The sequence below is a fragment of the Lissotriton vulgaris genome, chromosome 3_1 (genome assembly GCF_964263255.1).
Source record: "Lissotriton vulgaris chromosome 3_1, aLisVul1.2, whole genome shotgun sequence".
Taxonomy (NCBI): domain Eukaryota; kingdom Metazoa; phylum Chordata; class Amphibia; order Caudata; family Salamandridae; genus Lissotriton; species Lissotriton vulgaris.
Window position 1 is genome coordinate 918,116,846 of NC_141689.1, and position 25,948 is coordinate 918,142,793.

The 25,948-nt window shown below is 44.5% G+C and overlaps 1 protein-coding gene across 2 annotated transcripts in view; it reads left to right on the top strand.

Moving 5' to 3' along the window:
* The window catches only part of GDA (guanine deaminase), a 763,322-nt gene that overhangs the window by 485,388 nt on the left and 251,986 nt on the right, over window positions 1-25,948 (top strand). For both annotated transcript variants that reach the window (XM_086961261.1, XM_086961262.1), the window contains one exon: window positions 9,561-9,588. In XM_086961261.1, coding sequence (XP_086817387.1) covers window positions 9,561-9,588 — 28 coding nt within the window. The remainder of the gene's footprint in view (window positions 1-9,560; window positions 9,589-25,948) is intronic.

Genomic DNA, 25,948 nt, shown 5'->3' on the forward strand with positions numbered 1-25,948 from the left:
AGTCAGTTGAGGGAGGGGTACCAGTTGCGGGCGGCTTGTCTTGGTGTTGAATTCCGCAGTTTTGCCGGGCAGGGTTCAGTTCCATCTGCTGTCGACGCAGAGTCTGGGCAGGGGTGGGGGTCAGCGGAATGCTCGGAGAGTGTGTGCTCCCCGCTGGACTGCGGGCGGCTGGTTGCAGGAGACAAGCGGGTTGAACAGGGTACCACCTTTGAGTCGGGTTGCAGCGCCCTGGTGCTATTTTAGTTGGGGGTGCGTGCTATTCCGCTGCAGAGTTCCCTTGTGGGTTTGCTGAGACATGTATGCAGTGTGCGAGGATAGGTTTCCCAAGCGTGTGCCATCTTTGAACCAAGGGGGAGGGGGGGGGATGTGGATCAGCCTCTGAGTTGCTGGAGTTTTTTCTGTTTGTTATTAGATTTGTATGATCTCTGTTGCTTACCGGCACACTTTGTTTAGTACTGGTGCTTCAAAATATCTCTCCATCTCATAAGGCAGGGCTTTAAGTGGGCCGGGTCTCCAGGGTCAAGAGCACCGGCAGTTGGTTGTTAAAGGGGGGGCCTCGAAACGGTACTCTGTCGGGCCCTCGGACTGCAGGCACATCATGTGCGGGTGCTCACACTGCTCACTTTCACTAGTGGGAAAGTTACGGCATGAAGGCATGCCAAGTGAGTGTTGTGGGGGGAGGAAAAAACTTTGAAGAGTAATTTTCTCCCTAGATTTCCACTTTCTTTTTGAAACCTAGGAGCAGCATTATTGTTGTGGTGTACCCTGGGCGTCACATTGATAGCTTTTTCAATCCACACTAATATTATAAAGAGAGAGCCCAAACCTTTGAGGCGGGTAATCTCAGTAACCACAGCACCAATCACAACACCCAATACAGCGTTGGAAAGGGCAGTTGTAGCAGAAGGACATAGGCTATGCAGACTGCCACCATATACATTTAAAAGGTAAAGGAACCGTAACAGCCAAGTAGTCCCATGTGGGCGTGTCTGCGTTCTGCTGTGGGCGTGTGCTGGGGGCGTGACAAACGCTGGGGGCGTGTGTCCGCCCTTCATGCCATATGAAGCGGCAATTACGCAATTGCACCGCATCAAGGGGCACGCTGGGGGCGTGACAAACGCTTGGGGCATGTGCTACGTTCCGCACTTCATGCCACCTGGGTCGTACATTAATCAGATCGTCTGCTGTGGCCGTGTGCTGGGGGCGTCACAAAGGCTTTCACCTCGAAGCGTGGTAAGTAACCATTCGCAAGTCTCCCTTGGAGGACTGCCCGTTGTCTCACACATACTGGGGTGCCAAATGCAGTGTGTGCCTTGGCCTGTGTGCATCTGAAAGGTCAGAGCGCAGTGTGTGGCTTGGCCTGGGTGCGTCTAAAAAGCACTCGGGGCTGAAGAGCGTCGGTGTGGGTCATAAAAAAATAAAAACAGCGGGAAACAATCATTCAAGACTCACACAATTCTAATTGTTAGACGGTCACCGCTGGCCCTCAAGCAGGGGCACCCGCGACTGAGCGTGTCTGCGGGGACAATTACTTCAGCCTCTCATGCACGCTGTTACTGAACTGTCACATTAAACCAAATTACACGCCCCTGCTAACATCAGCCAGGGCTGTAGCCGGGCTCAGGCGGCGGATCACTACACTAATTACAAGCGCCTGCTAACATGAACCAGGGCTGCAGCTGGGCCTCAAGCGGGGGGACACGCGCCTGCTAACATGAACCAGGGCTGCAGCTGGGCCTCAAGCGGGGGAACACGCGAATGACCGTATCTGAATACACACATTCTATTTCAAACCCGGACAACGTCGGGACGGGCTGCTAGTATTATATACAAGCCATGGTTGCTGCTTATTTATCTTATCCAACGAACAACCATTGACAAAGCCAATAGTCATGACATATAGGAATGATATTCGTAATATATATCTTGGTGTAATGACAGGAAAACTACCAGTTGTGCACAAAGCCAATAGTCATGACGTACAGGTATGATACTCGTAATATATATCTTGGTGTAATGACAGAAAAAACTACCAGTTGTGTATATCTGAAGGAAGTAAGCCTTTACATCAAAAAGTAAGTACCAGCAGCTGGTTTCATATGAGATTTAGCACGGTTGCCGATAAGCGCTTTGCCATATGTGTGCTGTGTTAGAAAGAGGCCACATGCCCGCGTCCTCTTGATCCTTTCCTGGAAAGTGAAGGACCTTTAATCTTGAATGTGACATTCACAGGCCTATTTTAAAAAGAGCTGATTTTCATATGAAATACCTTATTTCCTAGAATATTATGAGGATCCACTCTTCTTGTCAGAAGGGTGCCGGAAGTAACATGTCATTGTACATCCTGCTGTTCATTAAAGCAGGAGCAATACCAATGTGAAATACATAAGGCGATACATGTTGAGGAATTTTTAAGGCCTCGCCTTTGAGCAGTGTAACCTTGGCTAGACCGATTATTCCATTTGCTCGTGATCTACATTTGACCTCTGTTCCCATTTTACACAGTGTTTTCGATTCTGAAAGGGGACACACTTAGGTATAGTGAATATAAGTTGTGATGTGTGTTATAGAGGGGAAATACAAGCACATCAGTGAAGGAGTTTCAGCTGTGTTAAGCTATGGATACCTGAGCGCAAATCCTGGGGTGCTGTGAATTGTAATCAGCAGATAGGATGCAACCATTTTCATTGCTGGCTTGGTTTGCATGTCAAAGGGGCTATGCACGTGGCTCATACCTTCTGGCTTTTGTGCTTTGAATTGTAATCAACAGATAGGATGCAGCCATTTTCATGGCTGGCTTTGTTTGCAGGTCAAAGGTGCTATGCACCGTGTGCGGTGTGACTGCTATACTGCATGGAGGGGGCTGCAGTGATCATACCACATGGCCTTTAGGGGTTATTACCAGGTAGGTGTAACGCATGAGTGTTGCCACGTGGTACAGCATGTGTGTTGCCACGGAGGGGGGCGGGTTAACACAATTGATCGTGTCCGTCTTGGCATGATTACGTCGCATGATACGCAGGAGTAAGGCAGGACACCGCTTAATCTCCCACGTGTTTACACACTTACAGATGTGTCCTCATGTTATGCGATTAGGATATGTTATGGGCTCTCAACATCATGTTTTATTTCAACTATGCGGGATTTACAACGCTCCGAGTTCCTTAGTCTCAGGTCAGCCAACCCTGAAAAATAGCCGACGCATTATTACGCTAATTGCAAGTGCTCGCATTTGAAAGTAAGACGTCGATGTTACGCATGTAAAGAAAATGGTACTGGGCTTAGCTGGGGAGGGGAATCTTTAATAAGGGCACTGAAAGAGCTCCAATTTATACGCCATACCTTCTTTAAGTAACCATGTAGGCGCTATTGATTTGTTGTAGATACGGCATATGCCCTCGGTGGAAATTGTAACAGTAACTAGGTTTACGGTTTCTTATGGAGCTATAAGTGGGTGTGCCATGGCCTGTAATTCAAATGCTGATAGTGGGCTTGCACCACTGGTGGTGCCACCCGCAGGGGTGTCCTGTAAAAATGTGTTTTCAGACTTATCACTGTACGGTCAGCTCGCGAAGTTAGTGAATTGCCGAAAAATTGCCCAAATCCCCTATGCTTTACATGTAGGTTACCTCTGGGGCGGGCTCCAGGTTTGTAGCAGGGGGTCGTTACTTACTTTAGGAGATATGCTTAGCATATTACAGCGATTTCTGTGCATGGTGGGGAGATCAGGCCTACTTGGCAACGGCCTCGGGGAGGGTCACACGGGTACACTATCAGCACTGATAACGTCTAAACAGTACAACTGAGGCCTTGTTGTCTTACCTTCAAGGGTATCCCTGCGCGCAGTTGTGGCGGTAAATAGGAATTTGGGGCCTGGGTCTAAAGCCCTAGGCACCATGTGCTGGTACACGTAAGCTTTTGGGGGGGTGTCATGTCACACAGATACGCTCATACGCGTATGTGTTGATGGACTTCGGGAATACCAATAGCATCGGCCTGGCAAGAAATGTGCTAGGCTGCAGCATACCTTTTAGTAACCATGAATGAGCTATTTCACTGCACTTCACACTTTGTACTGTCCTTATGTAATCATGAAGGTGCTATTGCATTCACTGTAGACTCCAGGTCTATTATTTAATGAAGGTCATACTACCAGGCACCAACACTGTAACCCTAATTGCAAGGCTCCGCAGGTGACACAAACTGATGCTATGCTAAACACTCCAGTTGCAAGTTTGATGGGAATGCATCTGGTGCTACGCATAGCTAAGGCTTAGCATGTGACAGCAATGTAATACGGGCATGTGTACTGCATCTTTCGTCAGGAAGCCAGAAAGATGTATTAGTTTATGTTTGTTTTTCATTTATGTATGGCCGGATCCATGGCGGATACATGGGAAGTGCTCTACACCACAACAACTGCAAGAGGTAGACAGCCAAGGGAGACCAGTACATTCTGGAACGGGAGTGGCAAGCAACGGCATCAAGTGTGATGGGCAATCGATCAAGGGCTCAAGAGGTGCCAACATTGGGTTGATTGTTTAGCAGTGTGTTAACCATAGGTTGTGCTAGCCGCAGTAATGTAGCAGTATGTTGCTTCACATAATATGGCAGTATGTTCCTTATCGGGAAATAGTATTTCTACTGTAACGGGGCCTGTGCTCGCAGGTGCCACCGTGGTCATGGTAGTATATCAGTAGGTTACCAATTGGTGGTGCCAACCGTAGTAATGTGGCAGTACACAGGGGTGTACCTTGCCAGCTTGGCCAAACCCAGGAGTAATAGGCATATGCAACACCTCAGCACCCCTTGTCGGGAAGCAGTATTCTGCCTTTACGGCGTCCGAGTTCCTAGTTGCCATAGTAGCAGACACAGCGTGGTGGGGATATTCCATAGTAAAGAGGTAGGCATACACAGAACATTACCCAGAGTGTAGTGGTCAGGTTTAGGTGGTTCACGGACTACACGATATGCCAGTGAGAGATTTTGGGGGACTGTGGTTCCCAGGGTAGCCTTTCAATTGCACCAACAGTGGGTGTCAGCGTCAGGAGTGCCGTGTCTTATCAGGCGCAGCGTGATGCCATCAATTAGGCCCATCTGGTGGCCCCATGGCGGCAGGTCTAATTTCCCTGGATCAGACAGCCCTAGCATATCTATCACGCACTTGGGAGGGGGCGTGAAAGGAACAGTTACACCAGGAGGCCTGGGTAGAAGTGGGGGTCGACATGTCTGTGCCTGGGGTACACCCTGGTGCAGACATTCCAGATCTTCCGATAGGGGAAGCAAGTCTGTGAGGCCATTGTGCCACTGGAAGCAAATACCTAGTAACAAAAATAGTGAGGTTAGCCAGGGCTTGCTACTTACAGACCATAGCCCAGGGGTGCAACTGGGGGGAGTCGTGCTTCTTAAAAGACAGCGTCCATTTGTCCTCAACGGGGGATGAAACCATCGCAGAGAATCTTCTTGCCTAGTTAGTGGCGTATAGGGACAGGGCATGACCTTGCAGTGAGTTGGTAGGGCCTGATAGTCGAACTACAAAATATAATGGCTAGGTTTGTGAACTTAAGGTTAGGGTAGGACCTTTCAGTGTAGGAGGGTAGGGGGGCCAGATAGTCGGTCAACTACGCTGGCCTGTGGTGGTAAGGTCACGATTGGTGAGCAGTTATTTTAAGGTACTTAAGGAGCGGCGCCATTCTTGAATGGGGTCGCCCAAATGGAGGGACAACTGGTCTTTCCTGGAACTCCAGGGGCGGTTACAGCCTGTTGGCTACATGGGTGCAGGGGAGCGGAGAGTCACGCTTTCTCTAGGCTGGTTGGCCACCCGCACGTACACAATGACGCCAGTAAACGGCACAGAAATGCAAGGGCCCCCTTTAATTGAGTTAATAGGGTGTACGGGGGTAACTGGGGGGCGGAAGTTCCCTCACGGTAAGCGGGCCCTCTGCGCATGCGCACATTGACAGAAGGGCGTGGTTAATCGGGCGTACAGGGGTAACCGGGGGGAGAAATACCCTCACAGTAAACAGGCCCTCTGCGCATGCGCACTTCGACAGAAGGGCGTGGTTAATAGGGGGTACGGGGGTAACCTGAGGGAGAAGTACCCTCATGGTAAACGGGCCCTTTGCGCATGCGCACTCCGACAGGAAGGGGTGGTTTAGTGATAAGTATCTGACACCAGTGACCTTGCCGTAGGCCCAATTAGGATATGCAGAAAAATTATTGTATATTGTGATTGATATGTTAGTTTCGGATAGGAAATACCTTGTACTAGAAGTATGTTAAGGTTAGCCATCTGATATCTGTATATAACAATTGTAACGTTTTCTGCGTAATTGTGTAAATATTGTTTATTTCAATTTTTTATTTATTTGTATGTTTTAATAAATACCGCCGGGGGGTTGTAAGATCCCCTGCCTCCAAAGAAATCCCTCTCATGTCCTGGTTAATAATGTTTGTTAACGGAAGGGGGGTCCTCCGGCAGTCCCTGGCCATAAGGAGCATGAAGGGGTCTCACTGGGGAAGCAGTATGTTTGGATATGGTCCCATCTACACCTTCGGGCCCACTTGAGAAGCAGTAAATGTGTCCTATTTCTTGACCCCTCCCCTGCAAGGCCATCACCCTGAGGCTATGGAGGGCTGGGGAGGGAGTGAGCTAAGAGAAGCCTTCCTGGAGGGTGTGTGTGTTTTTGCATAGGCCTCGCTGTGAGGTAACCTTTATCAGGCTTTTATTAAACTAGAGAGGATGTGGCGTTGTGGCCAAAGCTGCCTGCTTTGGCAGTAGGAGGCCCAGCGTCAGCTCAACATTCAGTGATTCTGGGCAAATCGCTTAATCTCCCAATGCCTAAAGTAAACATACATTTTATCTTGCGTAGTGTAACTGTTGCTCATGTAAATCGCTCCAATGCCTTAGCACTGAGTTCACCTTATGTAAAACTATAAAAAAGCGATTGGAAATAAAACACCAATTTATTTATGATATAAGATTCTGCAAGGACCAGAGCATGATAAGTAGAAAGCACTGTTTATATAAAAATATCCATATTTATATTTTAACATGAACATGGCTTTCCTGTCTTTTTTTAGTGTAACTGTTAGTGACGGTTGAGTAAAGCAGCTTTAGAACATATTTTAAATTGCTTTCAAATAACTTCGAATGTTTACATACTGATCAGAGGAAAAAAATAGAGACTTTCGCATTTTCTTCATTTTTGCACTGCCAGGATATTAAAATAGCCAGGTGGCAACACTAGTAAGATCAGGTATTGTGGCCCTTGGGCGCTTTTATTTCACCTCGCCCACCTGGCCAAAATGCAATGCTCGTTATCACCAATCTTACTGGTTCAATAGGCTTTAAAATGCTTAGGTTACCAAACGTTTCTCTAAAAGTGAGTGCAGTGAGACTAACCAAATTTTTTGAAAGGGCACGACTCGCGAATAGGGGGCACTTTTTTTTTATACTGCCCGGGCCTAATTGCAATCCCAATCCGAACCTGCCTCCTGGGGCACCACGCTTAAAAAGGAGCCTGCACCCTCCATGTTAACTTGCACCCAAACAATACCAGGCCTTCCTGATTGTGCTCTGTTGTTATAGCAACCAACTCTTGGTTCTTGTGAAAAAATGTGATGTTGCGTCCTAAAACCAGACATTTAAATATTCAACAACAGACCTCAAAAAATGCGTCAAAATTTTCTTTACGTGAATTGCTTTTAATAATTTGCCAGTCATAAGTGAAGCGTCTTTCTTTCAGAGCTAACCAGAATGTCTGCCATGCGAACCATGGATCGGGTGCGTTTCGGTCCAGTTTGTGCTGCAGGACATTTACCAAAACCTAGATTTATCACGAGGCTGCTAGAGCAGGCTTTGGAACAAAGTAAGGACCTCAATTAATAATACCACATACGTGCTAGCATTCCTTAAATAAATAAATAAATCTGCCTACAGAGTCGGGAAGGCATACTCGTCTTCAACAGAATAAACCATTGGAGGAAGTGACATTAACTTCGGGGTTTCATTCATTGTGGGAGGCTTAGGCATCAAATTGTTTGTTTTTTTAGTTGGGCTAAGCACATGTGGGAAGGAAAACAACCAACGAAGGACCTGACAAAGAGGTAATGGGGCATCTTCCAGCGCAGTGGATGGAATGGGAAAGTAACGGCGGGAGAAAGTGAGCGAAAAGAACATGCTGCATATTAAATATTTAAGGGGATTAGGCAAAGTGGAGAGCTCAAGAGGTTAGAAGAAATTGAAAACCAAGAAGCACGGTGGATATAAGGAGATAAAGTAAAATACCATAAAAATAATAAAAACTATGGCTAACTTTTTTAACGTATGCGCATTTGCAGACAAAAGGGTAAGATCAAAATGTAATAATCAAAAAACTAAACACTTGACATAGATCCATGTGGCTCAGTTTTTGTACCTTGTTACCAGAGAATGATTTATATGAAATCCCACTGACCAGTACCTCCACATACCTGGAAAACTTGCTGAAGTCTGGCAGTACCTGAACTTTCACATGGTTTTACCATTAATGACAGCAATTTTATCAATCTGTTTGTCTTTTTTGTTAGATATATTATTAGTATCTAGCTCATGCACGTTTTCAAGGAATCGAGATATCAAGGTTAAAGGAAGTCTGCCAAAATATTCAGTATCTCATTGGTCCATTAGTACTGCTATGACATTGGTGTATATTTACCAATCAAGCCATGGGACAGATACTTAGGGCCTGATTTCCGGAGGAGAACACATACAAAGATAAGCATGTCATGTCTTTATATGTGCAGAGTTCGCTACCCCGACTGCGGAGTCTCCACAGTCATAAACTTGCTATTAAATCGGAGTTTGTGAATTCCAAAACAAATGTAAACCTACACAAAAGTGTAAATGTATCTTTGTGAAACAGGCCCAGCGTCTGTAATGACCTGTAGTTAGGTGTTCACCCTATACTCTTGCAACTGAATTTCAGGAGTAAGCCTGGAGTACTCATGGCTTACTCCTGAAACTCATGGGGCCCGTTCACAAAGGTAAACTGAGACAAAAGTCTAAGTTTACGATTTTCGGTAGTCACAAAAGTCATTTAAGAATAGTAAAGTTAGAATTTTGTCTCAGTTTTGGTCTTAGTTAGACTTAAGACCAAAACTTAAGTTTAACTGAGACAAAAGTCTAACTTTACTTTCTGAAAATGCCCTTCGTGAATACCGAAAAACGTGAAGTTAGACTTTTGTCTCAGTTTACCTTTGTGAATCGGGCCCAAAAATGGTACAGAGTACTACAATAGTAAGTCACACTTACTTATACACCAGTCTTTGTGAATATTCAGACTGTTTGTTCTGAGCTATCTGAGGATTTTTTTATGTCGGGCTCTTTACAGAAGGTTCCTAGCAAATGTGTCTCTTTAAATAAAGGAGGAAAGTCGAAGACTAAAAACAATGAGATACAAATAGAAACTACGCAACAGACAAATATGATAGTTGCATGTGTTGTATCACTTTTGAAACATTGATGTCACATTTGTCAAATACTCCTATTACTTAAAATTATATATATTTTCTTTCAGATTCGTAAAAGAATTACTCGACAAAAAGGTAATTATCCCGACGGTGTAAGCAATTATTAATACAATACTGATATTTCTTTGCGTTGGTGCTCTGTAAAAGTCTTATTTCAACTTATGCAGGCAAGTTGCTTTCCTCAGCTCTAAGAAAGAGACAATTTCCCCAGTTTAATCCCTTAGTTTTGTAACATTATTACTCCTATTTGTTTCCTTTAAAACATATAGGTCTCCACCCATATCTTTCCCTGCAATCTCAAAAAATGCCACAAAACACATGCCCTTTTCAGTTTCAATCTATGTTCATTCAAACACCTGTGGTGGATGGTATTGTGAATAGTTGCCATGGTTCGGCTCAAAGCCTCACGTAGTTTACAATTGGGAACTAGGTGAGTTTTAGAATAGCGAGCAGCAGCCCATCATCAACAGTATCAAAGTGTGCTGAGAGATCAAGAGGATGAGGACTGCACCTCCTCCCGATCGAGCACCTGCCTGATCGCCTCAGTAGCCTTGATCAGTACTGTACGGAAGCCAAATTGAGTAGAATCCAGGAAATTGGTTGCTTGAATGTGCTCTTCAAGTTGGTTGTTCGTGATTTTTAGGGCTCGGCCTACCTCCCACGATGTGGGTGTGGCTTCAGAGTCCTTTTGAGAGGACTTAGAAAATCTAACCTACGAATTCCAGAGAAGCGCGTGAATTTTGTTCGTTATTTATGGCAGCTGCATGGCAATTGGCCCTGGCATGGCTGTGTTTTTACAAGGCAGCACGCAATAGGCCATAGTCTGTAGCGTTGCTCCACTTCCTGCATATTCCGTGCGGACACGCGCAGCAGAAGGCTATAATTCATCAATTACCAGCTGTCAGGGGCCGCGGTAATTGAAGCCAGATGCTGGGTGCGCATTCAGCACTCTCCAGTTTCTTGCATTTTTTTTTAACAATACGATCGCTATCGCGATCGGTTGAAGTGCTGCTTGCTTTTAACTTCTGGTTAGCAGATGACCGAGCTTCACAAGCATTGTTGTGAAGGTGTGGCGAAGCCGTGTGACAGACTCTAGACCCTGTGCTTTCACTGAGTGCATGACTGTGTAAGTCCATTTCTCACTATCATCTTTGTGGACTCAGCTGTGAGGGTTTAACTCGTGTGTGTTCTCTGCGTGCATGAGTAGGAATGCAGGTAGCATGAGCATCTCATACTACCTCTGAGTGCACCACTGCGCAGGCACACCACATGTTTGTATCCTGCCTCTCCGCCCCTGCGTTGTGTCCTGCCTCTCCGCCCCTGCGTTGTGTCCTTCCTCTCTTCCCTGCGTTGTCACCTGCCTCTCCTCTGTGCCCCTGCGTTGTGTCCTGCCTCTCCTCTCCGCCACTGTATTGTGTCCTGCCTCTCCTCTCTGCCCCTGCGTTGTCACCTGCCTCTCCTCTCTGCCCCTGCGTTGTGTCCTGCCTCTTCTCTCTGCCCCTGCGTTGTCCTGCCTCTCCTCTCTGCCCCTGCGTTGTACAAGACCGGGCACATGTTACTTGAGGCACACTGGTGGGGTGGTGTTAAAGACAGGGGCACTGCTTTCAGAGTCTTTGGCTCCTGAGGGGGACCCCAATCACCTGGCAGCTCTTTCACAGGAGCGAAACATTTCCATGCTCCCCCATCTGACCAAAGCTTCCATTCCAGACAACAGACCCCAGTGTCTCACAGAGGATCACACAACACCACACAGACAAAAACCACACACACCCCACACACATAACACTACATACATACCACCACACACACCACACGCACACAACACCACACACACAACACCACACACACACACCACACACACACACACACAACACCACACACACACACCACACACACACACACTTACCACCACACACTCACCACCACTCACTCACCAGGCACACACAAACACCACCAGCCATCGGTGCACACTTTCAACAGGCACACACAACACCAGCCGTCACTGCACGCTTTCACCAGGAACACACACACCACCAGCCGTCAGTGCACGCTTTCACCAAGCACATACAACACCAGCCGTCATTCCACGCTTTCACCAGGCACACACACCACCAGCCATCTGTGAGTGAGAGTGACTGCAGAATGAGAGTGACAGCATGAGTGACAGCAGAGTGAGAGTGACTGCAGAGTGAGAGTGACTCTGGAGAGTGAGTGTTCCAGAGAGAGCAGGGTATGCGTGTGCGCTTACACGGTGCACTGACACCCAGGAGCTAACACAAAGAACAGGTGAACACATGTCTTGGGAGCTTCATGGAGGCAGCTGGCCTTCTGTGAGGGGAGCAGCAAGGAGGGGACACCCCAACCAATTAAGCCCAACTACTCACAACCTACTGTACGATTACAACGCAGGCCAAAGGGCAGAGCTAGGTCTTTTTGTATTACGTAGGACGAGCAGTGTGTGAGTGTGTAGGGTGAGCAGTGTGTGAGTATGCAGGGTGAGCAGTGTGTGAGTATGCAGGGTTAACAGTGTGTGGGCGTGCAAGGTGAACATTGTGTGAGTGTGTAGGGTGAGTAGTGTGTGAGTGTGCAGGGTGAACATTGTGAGTTTGTAGGGTGAGCAGTGTGTGAGAGTGTAGGGTGAGCAGTGTGTGAGTCTGTAGGGTGAGCAGTGTGAGAGTGTGTAGGGTGAGCAGTGTGTGAGTGTGCAGGGTGAACATTGTGTGAGTGTGCAGGGTGAATAGTGTGTGAGTGTGCAGGGTGAACAGTGTGTGAGTGTTCAGGGTGAGCAGTGTGTGAGTGTGCAGGGTGAAAATTGTGTGAGTGTGTAGGGTGAGCAGTGTGTGAGTGTGTAGGGGCAGTGTGTGAGTGTGCAGGGTACGAAAACTCGAACTAAGTCCACCACACACACACATAAGACCACACACATAAGACCACACACACACACACTCACCACCACACACTCTCACACCACACTCTCACCACCACACACTCACCACAACATACTCACCACCACACACTCACCACCACACACTCACCACCACACATGCAACCACACACACACCACCACCAGCCGTCAGTGCACGCTTTCACCGGGCACTAACACCACCAGTCGTCAGTGCAGGCCTCCACCGGGCACACACCACCAGACGTCAGTGCACGCTTTCACCAAACACACACACACCACCAGCCATCAGTGCACACTTTCACCATGCACACACAACACCAGCGGTCAGTGCACGCTTTCACCAGGCACACACACCACCAGCCATCAGGGCACAATTTCTACAGGCACACACACCACCAGCCATCAGGGCACACATCAATTGTTAATGCATCCACAATTACCTATTTTAGCAATCGCAATATGGTGCACTTTACTTTTACACATATTCATCTAAAGCGCAGCATGCCACCATTGCTACAATTCCAATCCAACCCACATAATTCCACTACACACCACATGCATACACTCCATAACACATGGCTAAAAGACATTGCCATTTACAATGCCATTAGCTCTAACTCAAATAAATCCGAGACCTATTGCATTTCCAATGCTTGTTCCTATTATCTTCGCTGGTAGAGGTAGGCAGGAGATGGGGCAATAGCTGTTTGCATTCCTGGGATCCGAAGAAGCTTTCTTTAGCAGTACAGAGACTTTCTTCCAGACGGTAACAAGCCAGACTTACACATTAGATTAAAAACTGCTTGTTAGCTTAGAGGCAATAATCTCTGCTACTAGCTTAGCAACCCTCAAAGGGCAGGGATCCTGTGGGGATCCCAAAGTCGTGGATCTGAGTAATCTGGTGATTTTCTCTAGAGAGGGTATAGCGAACTCCCTTAGAGCCTTGTTACGAGTTTGCCGGTCTTCAGCTGGAACCGCCACCACCACGGTCCCAGGAAGAATGCCAAGCCTGTGGTGCACTCGCCCGCCAGATTACGAGTTTAATTCAGGGCAGGCGAGCGGTGCTGTGGCAGTCTCTCAACGACGGTATGTTAGGCTCATAGGAGAGCCTAACAAGCATACCGCTGCTGTGAGAGAGCCTGCAGCATGTTCCTGCACGACATACTGCATGCCACATTGTGCAGGAACAAGCGGGGCACAACATGTGCCCCCCGCACTCACCCCCATGGCCAGTTAGTAATATGCTTGGCGGTGCCAGCATCGGCAACACCAGCTTATTGAGTCCCTTTGAAGACCGCCACCACAGTGGGATCCTTGAACCCGGCGGAGGCTGTGGTCTTGTGGCGGTCACACCACCACACTTGTGATAGGACAGATACATGGTGGTGGTCGGACCGCCAAGACGAGTATGGCAGTCCCAGGGCAGCTGTATGCATAATATGGCCCTGAGAGTTTTCTGGTCATCTAATGAGGTGGTAAAATACCTGTTGCTGAAGGTAGGAGGGGCTGAAGAAGTGAACCTCTTTTGCAATGCTTCAAATTTTTGAGGGAAATAGTTGAGCAAGGTGTTGCTGAAGGATTGACTAGCGTCAGTGAGTGATTTTTTATTGTCCGTTATCAACTTGATGAACTTTGGAACAATGCTTTAGAATAGTTTTTAGCTTATTCTATCTTTCTAGTAAAGTAGGAAGTTTTTCCTTTACAATTAAAATCATGTACATTGTTAAACAGATCTTATAATTGGCATTTTCTTCCTCATTGTAGTCAGTTTTCCATCTCTTCTCCTATCTTCTACAGCTTTGTTTGTGAGCCCTAAGCTCAGCAGTTAACTAAGGGGCCGAATTGTTGTTTTATATTAACCTAACCATTTTAACCTGTGTCAGGGAGCTGGCGGTAGTATCTAACCATAGTGTATATTGAAAGACAGCTGTGTCTAGTTTGTCAGAAGGTACGAGTAGCGAGCCATTTAGTGTTTTACAGAGAAGATCTCGTAGAATTTTGTGCCAAGCACAAGAGGAGGAAGTGTTTGGATGCGCTTTGGCACTGGGACTGGGCTGATTGGAATATATGTCAAATATGACTGCACTGTGTTCTATCCATACTAATGGAAGAATTCTTACTTTGCCTAGTGATGTGCTCTTAGTAAAAATAGCGTCTTGTGTATGTCCTTCCTGGTGTGTGGAACTGGTTCCAACTTATGAGACCTAGGCCTGACAGAGTCTGAAGAATTGCTTCTGTGTCCATGTCTAGGTGGGCCTATAGGTGAAAATTGAAGTCACCAAAGTACATGTAGTCAGTTACTAAGATATTTGCCTCAAGGAAACATATGATACCCTGCCTTTAAAAGACCGAGTTTTTGTTACTTTGCTGCTGAAGGTCACCGCTTCACAATGAGGTGAAGGGGCAGGGTTGCAGGAGACTGCTAGATCTGCTCTGTGTACAATCGCTATAAGGCCCCTAACGCTTGAGCTGCCTATTTTGTCTATAGATGGCAAATCCATCGGGTAAGGCTGTCGTCAAGTCAGGATTAGAAGCAGTATCGGCCCCAGTTTCTGTGACGAAAGTCAAGGCGGTTTATAGGTGCCCATACACCGAAGAAACTCTGAGCTGTGTTTAATCAGTGATCTAGCATTGATTAAAACATAGGGCAGTTTGTTTTGGGGCTTATGGGCCTCAGTCTGGTGGCTGTGAGGGTTTATGGGCATTGCAGAGGCTAAGGTTGGCTCTGTTGTATGCTTGGACACAGATGGGGCTACTTATACACCACAGCTCTGGCAGATGTGAATAGAATTGGCACTGATAGAAAGGCCATCTAATTTAGGGCAGCCTTTACTCTTACCTGTCCTGTGTGTAGGATAGTGGCCGTAAATATGCACCACAACAGTCAAGGGGACTGGCACTAGGCGCGGTCCAGGTGCGGACAGGTACAGGTGAGCTTGCCTTAGGCACGCCAGCAACGCAGACACGCTATAGAGCCCTTTAAATAACCCGCCGTACAAGAGGGTCGTGGCAGCGGTGTGGCCTGAGCGCTCTGCAGCGTGTCAAGCAGATAAGCGAGTAGGCAAAGGAAAGCAAAACCAGGATCTAGCAACCCCCAAATTCAATCGCAGGCTCCCCTGCATTGTAAAAAGCATTGTAACTAAAGTCTAGTTAAAAGAAATGTGGGAAATAAGAAAACATAAAATAATTAAAACAAAGGAAATCCCCCTTGAAATTTTGCACCCACACGAGGATGGGAGCCAGGCATCTCACAAAATATGGCAGCCAAGCTGCCTACAAGGAATAAACTGTGGATTCTTCTCCAAATCTGCCGAGCTCTTCTACTAATATGCATGCCTGTCACCCTGCGAATCATTCTGACTGGAGAGGCCAGTCCCTCACTACATTTACTACACCTGCTGATCAGCCTTGGAAACATGTGTGGAGAGGCCAGTCCCTTGCCACACCCTACTACAGACATCTGGGGGAATTGATCTTACTGAAGAGGCCAGTGGTTTACCAGGACTAATTACACACAACCGTCGTCCTGCACAGAGGTCTAGTAAATTAGAGTTCTTTCAAGGGAAATGGCTGTGTGTATTAGGGTGTGCTGATGGACTGGTCTCTCTGCTGACAACTCTTAGCAGAGCATTGACTTTGCATATTAGGATGTGGTGAGGGATTGGTCTGCCCAGTTAGATCTCTGTGGTGGGTGACAACTGTGTGTAGTAGAGTGTGTTGTGGGACTGGCCTCTCTACTGAGACACATTTTTCAATTATTTTAAAATGATCTAGTTGTGAGAGGTTGCAAACCACCTCCGTCTCCAAGGAGGCAGTTTTTTTTTTAGAATTAGAACATTCTACACGGAAGGGTGCAATGTTCTTCTAAGCTTTTTGCCAACTATATGGGGCTATACCGGTCAATAATGGCCGGTTCCCTTGTCATAGGCTCCTATCCTTGGCACAGGCCTATAACACTAGAATGGGTTAAAAGGCCACAGTATACATTTTCTATTAAAATGGTAATGTAAACCCAATACAGCATTTTTATAAATGTAACAAAACTATTGTTACAAATGCTTTAAAATATATTTCCACTTGTAATAAAAGTTGCCTATTATTGATAAAATTGACTGCTACAGCAGACTAATATAATATAAAAAATGTACTGATACGACAAACAACATTTATTTTTATCTATTTTTAAACCAGCAAAGGCGATTCTAGCAAGAAACTTTCTTTTTTTAATTGCATGAACTTATATTTTTGGGGAGTTTTAATTTTTTTCATGAATACAACATGTTCATTAAAAAAGGTAGGTATCCTTGTAGAGGAGAACCAAACAAAACCCCTTTTCTGGGGTCACATTTGTGGTCGTCAAATAATTTGTCTCGTAGAGATGCCCTGAGGACTCCCTTAAAAACTGTCACTCTGCACTGGCTGAGGTAGATAACCATGTCCTTATATTTGGGGTTAAAATCACACTGGTCAATAGGGATTCCGCAAGGCACTGGTTCTCCAGTCATTAGTGGTTGTAGCAGATGTGGATGGCTGCTCAATATCTTTCTCTATCTCCGCTCGAGCAAGGAGCTTTAGATGCATCGATCTCATATAGCACCAGATTCCTGTCATTTCATGGGAATGTGTTTTTGATGTGCCACTAGAAAACAGTTTGCAGCGTACAATGGACACAAGGAATTAAAGAAACTTTTTTTCTCTCCTGCTGGTAGAGAGAAAAACTTCCATACCAAATATTCCCTCTTCTTGGGATTTCATCTCTTCTCCCTCCCCCTTCTCCCCTAATGCCATTGTTTTCCCCAGGAAACAAAACACAAACCACAAAAAATAGAGGTAAGCCTGGAAAAGGTCTCTCCTTCACAAATTGGTAAGCAGAAATGAAAGGAAAAAGGATGGGTTAGTCCTATAAACGAACGGAGACATTGATTTCAACCATGTTTTGTGTGACATCAATTCTGCAAGAGGCACGCGAGAGATTTGCGGGATCTCAAAATGTAAAATCATGCACATTTTTTGCAGATCACACTGTTACATTTACATTATTTTACCCATTTACAAAACCTCAAGGCTTAAATTTATAAAAAGCCAGCCTTTGACACTCATGGCTCGATTACGATGCGATAAGGTCGGAGCCATTCTTACCGCATCGTAATCTCCTGTTTGGGATAATTTCTGACCGACCCATTTTGATGGAGTCGGTCGATAATTATTCCAAACAGGAGCTCCGAATGGCTTACAACAGGCTTGGAGAGCCCTTCTGCCATTCGAAAGGCCTTCAGCAATCCCTCAACCGGCTCTAAGGGATTACGATGGCAGTTTCCCACTGCCTTTCTGTGTCTGCCTTTCCGACACAGAAAGGCATTTGGAAACTGTCTTTGGGGGCCCCCAGCAGGGCCCCTATGGGTGCAAGGCCGCCGAATGGGCCTGCCGTGGGGTGCACCCCTGCTATTTACTATGAGAACATGCATTCCCGTCAGAATGCATGCTCCCTTAGCAAAGTAAAGGATTGAGACCGGACAGGGTTTGGTCGCATCCTATAGCTGGGCTGGAACCGACGACAGAAGGTCATTCGGTTCCATTTCCAGAGCGATGTTGGTTGGACGTGTGGAAGTGTGGCTCACTGGTTAGAAGCGGCAGACCCTGAAGCAGAAGTCGGCCCGGGACCAGGGTTCAATGCCCGACGCGGCAGGGTCTTGGGTCAATGTCCGCGGACTCGATAATTCTCGACTAGGTGCCTACGCTAACCATGGGTCTCACTCTGCAACTCTGGGAAACAGCTTGCTTAATCTCCACAATGGCCCCAGCAGCGCCGGGGATGCCTGGCTTCACCTTGGGGGTGCCCTCTCACAGGGAAAAAGCCAGGACGGGTTCCCCAGCGGTATATAGCGCCAGGACACCACGTAACGAGGTAACAGTGCGCTTTACAAGTATACATACAATACAATACAATACTTTGGTCTGTCGGACATCACAAAGAAGCAAAAAATATACCTGCCACAATAATTTCAAACAAGGCCCAGCTAAGGAGTCCTTTTACACATTCATTATCACCGGAGCAGACAAGAGCTTGATCAAATCATCACATTAAAGATTGCAAATATATAGTAATTTTATTGTAGAAAAGATATTTACTTTATCAACAAAACATGATAGATATCAAATAGCACAATCATTTAAAATTTTCAAATCAGTACACATAGTCCCACACACCAAACCATACATCGCATTCATACCATCATACATTCCAAGATACAGCATCATTCATACTACACGCACACAAAGTATCAAAAAAGTAGATAGCAGTCACAGGATGGTTCAGATGACAAGATTGAAACAAATCATCAGAGGGGTGGAGATGTGATCAGTCCAAATGCCCCAAACGAAGAACGCCAACGCGCGTTTCGATGTGTTGCCCCAACCGGGGCGATACCTTCATGGAATATGAGTCATTCAAGCTCTATGTCACAGTAAACTTCACCCAAGGCAACACTTTCATCTACAGACTGCCAGTACTGTTTCAAATTCACTGACACTATCACAGACTGCGCCTGATTCCGATCTCGTTCAGAAACCATTCCGACCAAATCGGTTCCGGAATGCTTTCCGGACAACTCGGTTCGGGTGGAGTATGATGCATCTGGATGCTTCCGTATAAGATTTGGTCGGCCTCCCATTGACACCAATGGAAACCTGTGTTCCGAACGCGAACACAGGCTCCCATTGAAGAAAGTGGGGGCTGAGGAAAAACGTGCACCCTGTGGCGGGCACCCCATGGTGTCTGCCTCACTGTGCCTAGGTGGGAATAGGGGACCCATGGGTACCACCACGGCTCAATTTGAAGGGCCCGGTGTGAAAGGGGACCCTGCTACGGTCCCCCAAAGACCAATTCCGGCAGCCGATTCGTTCCGGTCAAACCGAATCAGCGTGGCTGTCCGAACCGGTCATTGTACTCACTCGTTCGGAAACCAAGTCCATAGAGCTGTACAAATCGGATCGGGAAAGGCTCGTCCTGTCCAAATGCCTTCCGGAACCGATTCGGTCAGTGCTAACGGTTCCCAGGCTTCGTACTTGGTCGTTCGGAACTGGGAACAAGTCGGTCGGAAACAAAGTCCCCGGATCTGATTCAGCAAACCTGAATCCGATTCAGACCCCTTCCGAATGGCATTGGAATTGACCCCTATGTGCACCACTCGCTCTCTATGCTAAAAACTTCATACTACTTGGAGAACAGAACTTCCACCTAGAAGAAAATGTCGCGGGACACCTCCTGCTCTCTAATTTCACTACCTTTGACAACATCCAAATAAATTAGCCCTCTCCAGTCTCCTAGACAAACCACACCCTCATCAAGTTCATCATCACCATGAAGTCCATCCACTCAGGGGCACCATTGGACCCCCCCATCCACCACACCTACTCCAGAGGACAGCAACCCATCAGCGCCATGCTGACATCAGTCTGATGATTGGAAACAGGCAACTGTTCTCCCCTCCGCGGAGCTTTCAACACTTGCCAACTGCAGACCGATGTCATGCTACCAGTCATGACCAAGGTATTAGAGAAAATTATTAACAGATGCCCTACTGAATGCATTTGTGACCACCAACTCCTCAGCATCAGTCAGTCTAATTTCAGACTTAACCACAGCACGTAAACTGCTCTCATCACCACAATGGATGACTTCCACATGACTCTGGATAGAGAAGACACAGCGGCCCTCATCCTGCTAGACCTCTCTCCAGGATGTGACACAGTCTCCCACCCCATCCTCATACACCACTTACATGACATTGGAATCCAAGGACACACACTCTGATGGATCAGCTCCATCCTGACTGGAAGGACCCAGTCAGTCAGCATGGTACCGTACACCTCGGATCCACAACTGTGGGGCTCCAAATGTATCCTCCTTGAGCCTGACCCTCTTCAGTCCATACATGATTGCGCTAGCAGCATCATCTGCTCTCACAACAGCAATGTTTTTTACTACACTGATGACACACAGCTCATTCTCTCCCTCACGGACAAGTAGCCCAGTACCTGGATCAAGTTCAGTGCCTGCATGACTTAAATCGCCCAATGGATGAAGACCAACATTCTGAAGCTAAAGCTAAACACCGACAAGACCGAAACTGTGATATTCGGGAATAGCACTTCACTGAAGAACTTCACCTCCTTTACCACAGAGCTAGGACCAAGAACAATTCTCACCACCCATGCCAAGAATCTCAGTATTGTCAACAGCAGCAAACTCAACATGACCAACCAAGTAAACGCCTTCAGTGCGTCATGCTTTAATACCCTGAAAATGCTTATGAAGATTTTCAAAATATTGGAAAACAAATATCGATGACATAAATATTGATGTACAAAATATCGTTTTATATATATATAGAAAATAATTAATATGAAATATATTAAATAAAAATAAACAAATAGATGTAATATACATTTTAACAAATATAACAAAGAAACTTAACTTAAAAAAGTTATACACATATAATAATTATATATATTTACTGTAAAACAAATAATAAACTATTGATTTAAATGTATTTTATAATTAAAACAATTTATATAAATGTATACATATAGGAATAACAACATTTATGTTGAAAAAGCATTCTATTATTATTTAAAACATGAAACTATTCAAAAACATTTAAACTTAAATTTCCCACTTAGCAGAGGGGTAAAAATTACTATTCCGACTCCAGTGAGTGCAACAGTAGAAAAATTGTTGGATAGCAGAGGGATGACATTTACTTTTCCCACTCCAGTCAGTGCAACCGAAGGGAAATTGTTTGATAGCGGAGGGGTTAAAATGACAATTCCCACTCCAAGAAGTGCAACAGTAGGGAAAGTGTTGGATAGCGGAGGGGTAAAAATTACTATTCCTGTTCCAACGCATGCAACAATAGGAAAAGTGTTGGAGAGCGTTGGGGTAAAAATGACTATTCCCATTCGAGTGAGTGCAAAAGTAGGGAAAGTGATGGATAGCAGAGGGGTAAAAATTACTATTCCCACTCCAGTCAGTGCAACAGTAGGGAAAGTGTTGGTAGTGGAGTGGTAAAATTACTATTCCCAATCCAATGAGTGTGACAGTAGAGAACGTGTTGCATAGAGGAGGGGTAAAAAGTACTATTCCCACTCCAGTGAGTGCAACAGTAGGGAAAGTGTTGGATAGCGGAGGGGTAAAAATTACTATTTCCAATCCAATGAGTGCAACAGTAGGGAAAGTGTTGGATAGCGGAGGGGTGAAAATTACTATTCCCACTCAAGTAAGTGCAACAGTAGGGAAAGTGTTAGATAGCGGAGGGGTACAGATTATTATTCCCACTCCAGTGAGTGCAACAGTAGGGAAAGTGTTGGCTAGCCGAGGGGTGAAATTACTATTCTTACTCCAATGAGTTCAACAGTAGGGAAAGTGTTAAATAGCAGAGGGATAAACTTTACTATTCCCACTACAGTGAGTGCAATAGTAGGGATAGTGTTGGATAGCGGAGGGGTAAAAATGACTATTCTCACTCCAATACATGCAACAATAGGGAAAGTGTTGGATAGGGGAGGGGTAAAAATTACTATTCCCACTCTAATGAGTACAACAGTAGGAAAAGTGTTGGATAGCAGAGGGTAAACATTTGTATTCCCGCTCCAGTGAGTGCAACAGTAGGGAAAGTGTTGGATAGTGGAGGGTAAAAATGACTTCCCACTCCAGTGAGTGCAACAGTAGGGAAAGTGTTGGATAGCGGAGGGGTAAAAATTACTATTCCCACTCCAGTCAGTGCGACAGTAGGGAAAGTGTCAGATATCGAAGCGGTAAGAATTACTATTCCCTCTCCAGTGAGTGAAACAGTAGGGAAAGTGTTGGATAGCGGAGGGGTAAAAATTACTATTCCCACTCCACTGAGTGCAACAGTAGGGAAAGTGTTGGATAATGGAGGGGTAAAAATCTATGTCCCACTCCAGTCAGTGCAACAGTAGGGAAAGTGTTGGATAGCTGAGGGGTAAAAATTACAATTCCCACTCCAGTGAGTGCAACAGTAGGGAAAGTGTTGGCTAGTGGAGGGGTAAAAATTACTATTCCCACTCCAATGAGTGCAACAGTTGGGAAAGTGTTGGATGGCGGAGAGATACAATTACTATTCCCACTCCAGTCAGTGCATCAGTCGGGAAATTGTTGGATAGCGGAGGGGTAAAATTTACTATTCCCACTCCAGTGAGTGCAACTGTAGGGAAAATGTTGGATTACGGATGGTAAAAATTACTATTCCCACTTCAGTGAGTGCAACAGAAGGGAAAGTGTTGGATAGCGGAGGTGTAAAAATTACTATTCCCACTCCAGTGAGTGCAACAGTAGGGAAAGTGTTGGATAGCGGAGGTGTAAAAATTACTATTTCCACTCCATTCAGTGCAACAGTAGGGAAAATGTTGGATAGCGGAGGTGTAAAAATTAAAATTCACACTCCAGTGAGTGCAACAGTAGGGAATGTGTTGGCTAGCGGAGCGGTAAAAATTACTATTACCACTTCAGTGAGTGCAACAGTAGGGAAAGTGTTGGATAGCGGAGGTGTAAAAATTACTATTCTCACTCCAGTCAGTGCGTCAGTAGGGAAAGTGTTGGATATCGAAGCTGTATAAATTACTATTCCCACTCCAGTGAGTGAAACAGTAGGGAATGTGTTGGATAGCGGAGGGGTAAAAATTACTATTCCCACTCCACTGAGTGCAACAGTAGGGAAAGTGTTGGATAACGGAGGGGTAAAAATGTATGTCCCACTCTAGTCAGTGCAACAGTAGGGAAAGTGTTGGACAGCTGAGGGGTAAAAATTACAATTCCCACTCCAGTGAGTGCAACAGTAGGGAAAGTGTTGGCTAGTGGAGGGGTAAAAATTACTATTCCCACTCCAATGAGTGCAACAGTTGGGAAAGTGTTGGATGGCGGAGAGATACAATTACTATTCCCACTCCAGTCAGTGCATCAGTCGGGAAATTGTTGGATAGCGGAGGGGTAAAATTTACTATTCCCACTCCAGTGAGTGCAACTGTAGGGAAAGTGTTGGATTACGGATGGTAAAAATTACTATTCCCACTCCAGTGAGTGCAACAGAAGGGAAAGTGTTGGATAGCGGAGGTGTAAAAATTACTATTCCCACTCCAGTGAGTGCAACAGTAGGGAAAGTGTTGGATAGTGGAGGTGTAAAAATTACTATTCTCACTCCAGTCAGTGCGTCAGTAGGGAAAGTGTTGGATATCGAAGCTCTATAAATTACTATTCCCACTCCAGCGAGTGAAACAGTAGGGAATGTGTTGGATAGCGGAGGGGTAAAAATTACTATTTCCACTCCATTGAGTGCAACAGTAGGGAAAGTGCTGGATAACGGAGTGGTAAAAATGAATGTCCCACTCCAGTCAGTGCAACAGTAGGGAAAGTGTTGGATAGCGCAGGTGTAAAATTTACAATTCCCACTCCAGTGTGTGCAACAGTAGGGAAAGTGTTGGCTAGCGGAAGGGTTAAAAAATTACTATTTCCACTCCAATGAGTACAACAGTAGGGAAAATGTTTGATGGCGGAGGGATACAAATTACTATTCCCACTCCAGTGAGTGCAACAGTAAAGAAAGTGTTGGATAGCAGAGGGTAACTATTTCTCATCCCAATCCAGTGGGTGCAACAGTAGGGAAAGTGTTGGATAGCAGAGGGGTAAAAATTACTATTGCCACTCCAGTGAGTGCAACAGTAGGGAAAGTGTTGGCTAGTTGAGAGGTAAAACTTACTGTTCCCACTCCAATGAGTGCAACAGGAGGGAAAGTGTTGATTAGCGGAGAGATGAAATTACTATTCCCAATCAAATGAGTGCAACTGTAGGAAAAGAGTTTGATAGCGGAGAGGAAAAAATTACTGTTCGAACTCCAGTCAGTGCAACAGTAGGGAAAGTGTTGCATAGCGAAGGGTAAAAATAACTATTCCCGCTCCAGTCCGTGCAACAGTAGGGAAAGTGTTGGATTGCGGAGGGATAGAAATTAGTGTTCCCACTCCAGTGAATTCAAACAAACAAAATGGCAACAAAAAATATTTGAAAAACAGATTAAATAAATAAAAATATATAAATATGTTAAGAATTAAAATAGAAATATATTTAATATTAAAAACGTTAAAAAACATTTAATGATGTTAATTACATATTGCAAATACCTAAAAATATTATATTAAATAAAATATAAAAATACTTTCAAACAAACAAATATTTTTAGTTAGAAATTATTTATGAACAAAAACATTATTACATACAGTTTATTTACATCCTACCCTATAACACCAAACAATTCACAACTCAAATCTAAATTAAAAATAAAATGCACTTCCATATGTAAAATAATCAATTATCAATTAAATAAATATTAATTTAAAAACAAATGAAAACACATAAAAATTAAGTGACTTCTCACCCCTATAAACCTCACAAGCTAAACCTACAATTAATTAAACAATTTCCATATTTATTTTTCAATTAAATAAATAGTATTAATTAACAACTAATTAATAATTAATTAGAATGAATTACTTCCCACCCTTTACAACTAAATATTAATGACATAAAAATAAATTACTTCCCGCCCTTTACCCCTATAAACCCCACAACCTGCACCTAAAATAATTACACAATTTCGTTATTTATTTTCCAATTAATTAATTGATAATTATTATCAACTAATTATTAATTAAAAATAAGTTATTCCTACCCTTTACCCCTATAAACCCAACCCATAGCTAAAATTAATTACACAATTACCATAATTAATTAATAATTAATATTAATTAACCACAAATTAATAATTACTTAAAAATAAATTACTTCCCACAATTAACACTATAAAATAAAATATCAAAAATGTATTATGATCAAATTTCTTCTGACCCTATTCTCCTATAAACCCACAACCCGCTATGAAATAAAAAAACGCAAAATGTAATTAAAATAAAATTGCTACCTACAAAAAATTTAACACATATGTTAAAAAACTGAAAAAATAATTATACAAAAAAATACATCACATACATTTAAAATATCTACTAAAATACATAACACTAATGTAAAAAACTATTGTAAACAACTATATTTTTGCAAACGATATTGTCTTCTATATTTTTAAAAATTAGATTTCTTACCTTCATATCAACATTCTTGTCCAGTGATATTCTTGCTGTCGATATTTCTGACTCGCAATATTTAGGACTCGATATTTCTGTATTTCGACATTTACAACATGATATTTTGTCTGCACACCAAGTAGGATGAGTTGCAGACATACATTTCTAGTAGTTTGAGGCTTAAATCTAAGGCCTATTTTCCAAGAAATATTCGCAAACTAAAGCTACTCCATATACATATATATATATATATATATATATATATACATATACATATACATATATATATATATATATATATATATACATATATATACATATATATATCGAAAGAAACCCGACCGCCTCTAGTTGCGGTCACAAGCGGGCGCAGACCTCCTC